Source organism: Cryptomeria japonica, chromosome 2, assembly GCF_030272615.1.
Source record: "Cryptomeria japonica chromosome 2, Sugi_1.0, whole genome shotgun sequence".
In the NCBI taxonomy this organism is placed as follows: domain Eukaryota; kingdom Viridiplantae; phylum Streptophyta; class Pinopsida; order Cupressales; family Cupressaceae; genus Cryptomeria; species Cryptomeria japonica.
Window position 1 is genome coordinate 679945401 of NC_081406.1, and position 8912 is coordinate 679954312.

The following is an 8912-nucleotide window of genomic DNA, read 5'->3' on the forward strand; positions in this document are numbered from 1 at the left end:
CTTGCATATTTTGGCGCCAAGATATGATTTGAATTCACAAGTTACATATGGGTCAGGACCCATCTAAAAGATACATATCAATGAGTCTTACAAGTTAAAAGTTAAATCATACAAAGTAAGCTGCCAAAATGCCAAGGCCGACAGGCCACTTAGCATTTAGGTGTATTAGGTCGGCCCTAGAAGGGATCCGACCTAGCTACACATCAACACAATTCACCCTCAAATAAGCCTTCATTCTTTATAAGCAAGCCAAATCTTTATCTACTTCTGTAATTAAATTCTTTTTTTAAATACCAGCATTCTTGCCAACTTGTATAGCTAACAAGTCCATAGATAAGGAGAAAACCCAGCATCCGTTCTCTTCCATCATCTACAAGAAAATTTCTCCATATTTACCCGAGGAGGCAAGTTCAAAGAATGTGATGAAAGCTCATTGCTAATATGCTCATGCAAACTTAACAATCTCTAAGTTCTTCAAACCAGAATCTTTAGACCCCATAGTGCTATTAGTTAAAACCCTCCACATAAATTTCCTGCCACAAAATCTCTAATTTGAATTGTCCCTCTATCTAGCAAAGAGGCTTGAACAAATATTCCATATCAAAACAATAGAAAACATTGGATTAAATTGTAAATGGCCAACCGAATAAGTTTAGTGTGAGCGCCCTCAAAAAACACCCAAGGTGGAATTTGTATGAACGCTGTTAAATGTACTATAAACGTATATTTGCCAACTGCAAAGTAGAAAAGCACAAATACAGTAGGTCATACAATACCCAAAACAACTGTAAGGCAGATATATAAGAAATCAAAGCCCTAAACTAAGAACATAAAAGCTTGTCTCCATCTCCTGCAGTACTTACAAATCTAAATTTTATATAAATCTATTAAAACAGCTGCAACACTCACATCATGAATACTTTCATCTGTGCTGATACACATGATACTGAACAAATTACAACGTCAGTATGCAACAAATGTTTCTAGATTTTGACAAACCAATCCTTTCGTGTAATTATTATTTTCATAATGAAAAAATATCATCCAGATACTACACAACAGAGAAAGTGGTAGTTAACAGACAAAAGGAGATTAGCAATTCATCTTAAGAGACCTTTCATTCTAGCATAGTCACAATCCAGCATATTGGAAACACTGAATTTTTCTTGCAAAAGTTAATAGCTAAGTTCTATTACTATTGTTGCAAAATTTATTTGACAAATCATGTAAAACAAACTTTTAAACAACCTCAACAAATTGTATAAACTATCATTTGTTTATGTTGAATCAACTTACTGACAACTCCAACAAATTGTATTCAACTATCATTTTGATTGTGATTGACAATCGTCAAACTAAACTTCCAGACAACCCCAAAAATAGAGTATAAAATCCTCATTTTGTTTATACTCTGTAAAAATTCAACATTAACAAATTCAGTGATTAAAAACAGCAATGGGACATTAAAAAAATGTTGCAAACCCTAACGCCTAACACCACATACCAAACTATTTGGAGTGTTTCCTTAACCAAACAGTATGTGCTATAAAAAAGACACAAAACCAAGTTTTGCAAAATTAAAGGAAATTATTTTTCTCCACAATGTCAAATAAAATTTTAGAGCCTGATGTCACATCAAATTCTCATCCGCAAATTCCAGATGGCAAAATCAAATGAAATTGTACTGTTTCATAGTCTCCTGGAAATTGTAAATAGTTTAGCCAAGTGTTTTTATTATAAGGAACCAGAAAAATGGTTTGAACTGCCAAAAAATCATGGCTAAACATTTTGTCATCACCATCAACTTCATAATATTAGCCACCACCACCAGAGCCATATTTCTTTCCGAGAAGAAGTAACTGCAGTTGGTCATATCCAGCCAAGACTCCAGCCCCAGCAACAGCTCGCAGAATATTTGCACCAGCACCCTTGAAGAGTGACTTGGCACCTTCCTTCTTGAGAATCTGTTGAAAAGCATCCATTGAACTCTTGTACTTCACTGCCTCACCAGAAGTCATCATCATTCTTCTACGAACAGTGTCAATAGGATATGAAGCAAGACCAGCACCAATTGTAATGCCCCAACCAAGAAGAAAACTTGCAAGGAAGTTATTCTGAAAGACAATAAAAATGTAAAACGACCACATTCAGTGCCTAGCTATTCAATGTCTATCATATACCAAATTATAGATCTTGATTTGAAATTATAAACCCACTTGGACAAAGGAAATTATCTGCTCATGTCAAAAGGATCGACTACTAAAGTAATTAGCAGTGATCCACTAGTGGAGTGTACTTGACAAGAACCCAAAAAAGATTGAAGAATGCATAACATAAATGGAGAATATGGAATCTCACCTGAAGATCTCCAACCAAAACAACTGGCTTTAGAGAATCATACATTCCAAAGTACAGACCACGATACACAATAATCCCCACACATGATATGTTGAATCCACGGTACAGACCAGCAATACCATCTGATTTGAGAGTTTTACGGTAGACATCAATAAGCCCATTAAATTGCCTCTCTCCTCCTGTCTTTGCAGCCTTGGCATCATTAGCCAGCCTTGTTCGAGCATAGTCCAAGGAATAAACAAAAAGAAGAGATGATGCACCAGCTGCACCGCCAGAAGCAAGATTTCCACCAAACCATTTCCAGTAACCATCCTTATCTTTTTTGAAATTGAATAGCCTCTTGAAGTAATCTTTGAAGGCAAAGTTGAGTGCCTGACATGCAAGCCATCACATTTCAATCTAAAAAATGTAGTGGCTTATCCAGGCGAATAGTAGAACTACACTACCAGGAATTTACATCAACAAGAACCGACACCTTATAACAGATCCTGAGGAAAAATGAGAACATCCATGTACCTGAGTGGGGAAATAACGTATGACATTAGCAGTATTTCCTCTCCATAAAGCAATAACACCTTCATCCTTGATTGTTCGACCAAAACAATCTCCTATGCCTTTGTATGGCTCAGCGAGCCGACCAGACTTTAGCATTTCATCCTGATTCTGGATCAACAACTTAACACGTTCAATGGGGGCAGCTGCAGTTTTTGAAACAGCAGCAGAAACACCTCCCATCAAAAAATCAATCATGAAACCTTTCACACCTTTCTCTGAAGGTGCTGGAACATAAACAGGTGAAATGGCTGGAGTTGCCAAATTCATATTGTTCCATTTTGATAACTGCAAAAATGCACTCTGTGAACCACCATAACCCTGCACAGGAGTTGATAGCATTCCATGAGGTTGGAGCATGACATTCTGGTTGACTTGCCAGGTAGGTGTAGATCTGGGACCAAGGAAAGTTTGACCTGATAACTTTTGCACAACTGATGGAAATTGGGACCGTTCTGACATTGTGACCTAAATATATTACTGCAAAATAAAATAAAAACTAGTGAGCATTTCACAAACTATTCCCAATAGCCAATAGAAGAAAATGAAAAATAACTTCAAAATCATGACATGTTGACAATTGTACTTGAACTGCCTGCATTGTTTGGACCATAGTTCAAAAACATTAACTTGTTAGAAAGACCCCAAAATTTTCAAAAACTTGGACTCATTAGACAGACCCAAAAAAAAAGTATAAAATTCCAAAATAACATAAATATGTAAATAGTTTATAAAACATGCTTAAAACTGAATTAACAAAGGTCGTAACACTCAAAACTAAGTTACAAATTAGTCATCCCCATTGCCTGAATCCAAGTCCGGTTTGTACCGGATCGAGATTCTGGGCCCAATTTGGGAGGGGAATTTGCCAGTTCAAAATGGGACAGATGAACCCATGGTGAACCCAGAATAATCCAATAATACACAATGCGAATCCACTGAGAAAAAATGCCTTCTTTTAATTTGTTTGAACTAAACAATGCTGTACATGAAGGCCTTCTGTTCTCCCATGACCAAGAAACACACTAGAGCTGGTATAGGTCCACTCAGTGTAGGGCATCCTAACTCAGCCAAGCAGTAATTAACAAAAGTCCATTGTGTGCAGTTGTCTGCTGTTGGACAGCTCTCCCCAAATCAATAATAAAAGGTATACCTCATTTATTATTTCAATATTTGTTTGGAATCTGGAAGGAATATAGGGGAGAAGACCCATAGTTGAGCAGACCCATAGTTGAGCATTCTAACTTCAAACCTCTCAAAATCATACACGGTGATTCAAATTAGGCCCAAATATTTATAACAGCTTATTTGGCAAGTCCTTTGCTTAAAACTAAGGTCTTGGGTCCACATCATCAAATATGAGGCCACATAAGCATAGTTTTTGTTGAGGTGCCCAAAAAGGCCCAAATAAAAGGCTAGACAAACAGTTCTGCATTAAGTTAAATATTTGTGTATTAACTCATGTTTCGTTGGTAATTATTATGTATGAAGTCATGTTATGTTAGTACATTAATGTGGCATCACATGATTTGTTGCTTTTTGGATCAAATGAACACATTAAATTCAATTGTTTGTAATAATAGTCAATGCTAACAACCTTGAAATCTCAACTAATGGTACTATAATAGTATATTATATATGCCTGAATGAAATAAATGTTCGATGATAATGCTTCACTGTCCCCTTTGCCTACACCCACTTTAACATTTATCTACTTATCTTTGATCTAATAAGAATAATACCCCGAGTCCAGACCAATTTTTTATCAAGAATTTGGGGATTTTTTGAGCAGGGATCAAAAAATGAGGCATAGAACAACAATTTGCTAGCTCCCTTTTGCTTAAAAGAAACTTGTGGAGTTGTCTTCAATCTCAATAAAAATAAAGCCCTAAGTCTAGATTCAAGCATATTTTATCAAGCCATTTGGGATTCTTTGAGTAGGAGCTTATGAAAGTAGTGAATGAATCCAAAAAAAATCTATATGGTTCTGAAAAAATTTCAATGTGCCTTCTTAGCCCTTATCCCCAAGAATGGAAACCCCTCTTCATATCTGTCCAATAGCTTTGTGCAATACAATTGTAAAGATCAACTCCAACGTCATTACTAAATGGCTGAAGCGTCTTCCAAATTTGATATCTCCTGGATAAGGAGGCTTTTTCCATGGTAAGCAAATATTATATGGCATAAATTTCACTCCAAAACTCTTCACACAGTTGTCATGTCCTCAATATACAAGAGATCGCAGGCACTCACAACCTAGGCGTTGAAATAAGATAGCAGCAATTCAGTAAAAGGAGCCAGTTAAGATCGAACAAAAGAATATTATGGCCAGAGATCCATAAAAGCATCCAAATAAAATTAAATTAAGAAAGTCATTGGTAGCAAAAAATGTAATTAAAATATTAAGGATCAAGATCAGCGATTAAATATGAATGGTTGCAACTCTTTAAAAGGGCAGAAATCATAAAAGGTTGTGACTCCCTCAAGAATAAGATATAAAAGGGAGATCATTTCCTTGGGAAGAGATCATCAAGGAATTAATAAATCCTAAATTGGGAATAACAAAAACAAATTGGAAATAAATTATTATTCTCAAAGGCAGTAACAAAGAGTGGTGACTAAATTCAAATGAAGGGCGGTGAGTCTGGTGACTCAATTCTTCTGAAAGGTGGTGATCCTTTCACCAATAAAGTATAAATTGGAGATCATTCGACGCAAAACATCAATATATAATCACTCATCAAGAAATCAAGCAATCTATCAATCAGCAAAAGATCAAATCAACAAAGTAGACACACAAAAAATCAGATCATCATTAATAATCAATTCATCTTGGAATCAGCAATCAATCATCAAATGTGTTTTAAGGAATGAATCAATCAATTCATCATTCAAACACCAATCAATTTAGCATCAATCTCAGCATATCAATTCAGCATCGACCTCAGCATATTAATTCAACATCATTTACAAGCATTTCAAAAGAATTCAAATCATCAATTGAAGAATAAATTCAGTTTATAAAAACAAATATATAGAGCAGAAAAAAAATTGTTGCGGCCACATGAGAATAAACTCGTTAATTCATCTAGCATACCCAAATAAAAGAGAACACAAAGGAAAATAAATAAACAAAGTGAATAAATAAACGAAAACAAATCCTTTCTGTACCATAAGAAATGATTGCCGTAAAAAGGCATATATAATGTCAAGCATAAGCATAGGTAAGCACAGCCGTCAGGTGCTAATGTATGTTGAGTCGTCATAAACAACCAGAACAGATCTAGGATATATTGTCCTCAGCTGGCTTATAACGCTGATCCAATAGAATAAACATCGTAGAGTTAAAATAAAACAACAAAAAAAACCCTAGATTGTGTAAACCCTAACTTCAAGCCAATTTTGTTGGAAAGACAATTTTTGGAAAAAGAGGATACTAAACTAGTAGAGAATTATTTAAACCCAAAATTGTCTGCTATAGTGTTTGGAAATTCAATGTACTAAAGAGGAAAATCAAAAGTTTATAACGCTGATGAATTGATCTATACAGAAAAAGTGATATCTGATGATTTACCTGCTATTGCCTTTGCCCGAATGATTAGAAATCTACCAGCTAATTTTTTGTACTCTTCCTGAATCACTGAACAATACAACTCATTCTGTTAAAAGAAAATAAAAAATACCATTCCAGCCACCAGTTAAAATATTCAAGGTCACAATGCGGCAGCCACTAAACCCATGGATATTCCTTCAGTTGCAACACACGTTTAAAACGCTGCACATCCTTTTCTTCTTCAAACGATCCTCGTTTGGTATTTTCCAACAATCGTTGGAATGGCATCAAATTAAAAAGTACGGAACACTACTAAAATATTATTCTTTTCTTAATAAAACGGTTAGTGATATTTTCAAATTAAAATAAAAGTATTAATTTCTAGAGGGGTAGTTGGACAAAATTAGTTTTTTAAGTGGAGTATAAAAAGTATCATATCAATATTTATCTCTAGAAAGATTTGTATAAAAAATATCAAAAAAAATAACTTAGTGCACAATTATGGGCCTCTCTTGTTTATGGGATCATTTTGGACACCTTAACATAAAAACATGTAGATGTGGCATCATATTTGAGCATGTGGATTTGAAACAAAATATTTTGAGTAGGTAACTTGACAAGTTGTACCAAATTGGGAGTGGTTTGAAATGCTTGCATAGGATAGGATTTTGGGAAGCGTGAAGTTAGAGTGCTCCATTATAAGGCCCTCTCCTCTAACCTAAAACAAAACAAAGCTACATAAAGTTGTTATGTGGCAAGAGCAAGAGCATTAGAAGGAGGAGGTGGATTTTAGTAATCTAATTTATTCCATTTAATAATTGGGTCTAAAGTGTCCAGAGGTTGCTCCCAACCATCATTGTCATTATAATTTATTTGTTTTATCTTCATTAACATCACAAACAAGAGAAATAACAAGGTCCAATTGAGATAATTTATCAAACTCTAACTAGCTAACAATTCCATGTTCAAACATTGGGAGAGAAGCAAAATGATGGGTAGTGAGTTGCGATCATCCTAATTGAGCACAATCTCTTTGCACGAGAGGTAGAGAGGCTTCAGATAAGTATGCCAGTTGCCATGAGCAAACTAACTATACGGCCTCGATGATGCCCACAAGGCAATGAATGACTTTAATTGGGGGTAGGAGTTAGAGGGACTTTGGCAACAATATGTGGAGCATTGCCCCAATGATCTAGTTGTTGGCAAATGCACACTCCAATGAGAAATTGTAGGTGATTGAAGGTTTTGTCATTGATGGCAACCTTGCAATCATATGATACCGGCAAGACAATATACCGGCATCGGCAACGACAGACTCTACACCGGCACATAGAACACCAGCAGAGAAAGGAAGGATACAGGCACCCTGGCCGACAGGAATTTTGTTTATAATATATTTTATAATTAATTGATTAATCATTGTAAGTCGACATGACAAGTTGTAATATGACTCATATATGTATGAGATCATTGTAGAACATTTTATAATAAGGATATAGGCGAAATAATGCAGACCTAATATGCGAATTTTAGGTTAAGGGTTTATGTATGTTGCAGAGCTAAAACCGGTACTGGATCTGGCATAACAGATGCTATTTTGAAGCAGTACAAGACATTGGATTATTATAATACATTGTTGTAAGTCAGTGTGACTTCTTATTTTGTATTTGAGTAGTGAGCTTTAGGCACTTGGCCTTCCTACATATGCAGGCCCCTATTGTAAGAGTAATATTCACTTATTGGCTAGTAAGCGAATATTGTGGGTCACAAATCCCACTGAGGTTTTTCCCACACCGGGTTTCCTTGTTAAACTATTGTGTTATGGTGTGTTTTTCATGTGGTTGTTGTTATCTTTTTTTACTGCATTATTTTTGGTTTACTGATATACAGTATTGATATGCTTTACATGTTTTAATTCAAGAAAATTCATTCGGGTTAGATATCGATTCACCCCACACCACCCCCTCCCCCTCAGTATCTTTGGGAATCCTAACAATTGGTATCAGAGCCTAGTCCTCTATTTTCAGAAGCCTAATAGCTTGAGGAAGATCTTGACACCGGTAGAGATGGAAAACTTAAGAGAACAATTGAAAACAACTCTTTCAGACTATGATGCAAAAAAAATTGAAGAATATCAAACTTGAAGATGATCTAAAAGCTGCTCAGGATATCATTCAAGCACTTCAAGAGAATTACACTATAGCAAGGAATAAAAGAAGAGAACTTTGTGAGAAGATGCAAAAAGAGGGAGATGAAAAGGAAACCCTTAATGATCTGGTAAACAAACTAAGACAAGAGATCAGTACAACACAGAATGAGATGCAGGATATGACTATGAGATTTTGCAAAGAAATTGAAGATAGGAAGAAAAATGAAGAAGATATGACTAGAAGACTTAATGATGTTGCAAATGAAAACACAAGACTTAGTTAGGAAAATGATATGTTGA

General features: G+C 35.3%; 1 protein-coding gene across 1 annotated transcript; it reads right to left on the minus strand.

Moving 5' to 3' along the window:
- Positions 1 to 1567: 1567 nt before the first annotated feature.
- On the minus strand, positions 1568 to 6747 carry LOC131036852 (ADP,ATP carrier protein 1, mitochondrial). The gene is made up of 4 exons (XM_057968844.2): positions 6485 to 6747; positions 2875 to 3390; positions 2359 to 2730; positions 1568 to 2114 (listed from the first exon to the last, which is right to left on the minus strand). Exons 2-4 carry the CDS (start codon positions 3370 to 3372, stop codon positions 1815 to 1817), a joined length of 1170 nt encoding a protein of 389 aa, XP_057824827.2. The 5' UTR covers positions 3373 to 3390; positions 6485 to 6747; the 3' UTR covers positions 1568 to 1814.
- Positions 6748 to 8912: the final 2165 nt, after the last annotated feature.

Bases quoted from the DNA above. Each gene is read 5' to 3' on its own strand.
- LOC131036852 (XM_057968844.2), bottom strand. From the start codon at position 3,372: ATGTCAGAACGGTCCCAATTTCCATCAGTTGTGCAAAAGTTATCAGGT. The intron at 2,731-2,874 runs GTACATGGATGT...CTTGCATGTCAG, and splicing joins TACGTTATTTCCCCACTCAG to GCACTCAACTTTGCCTTCAA. The intron at 2,115-2,358 runs GTGAGATTCCAT...ATTGTCTTTCAG, and splicing joins TTTTGGTTGGAGATCTTCAG to AATAACTTCCTTGCAAGTTT.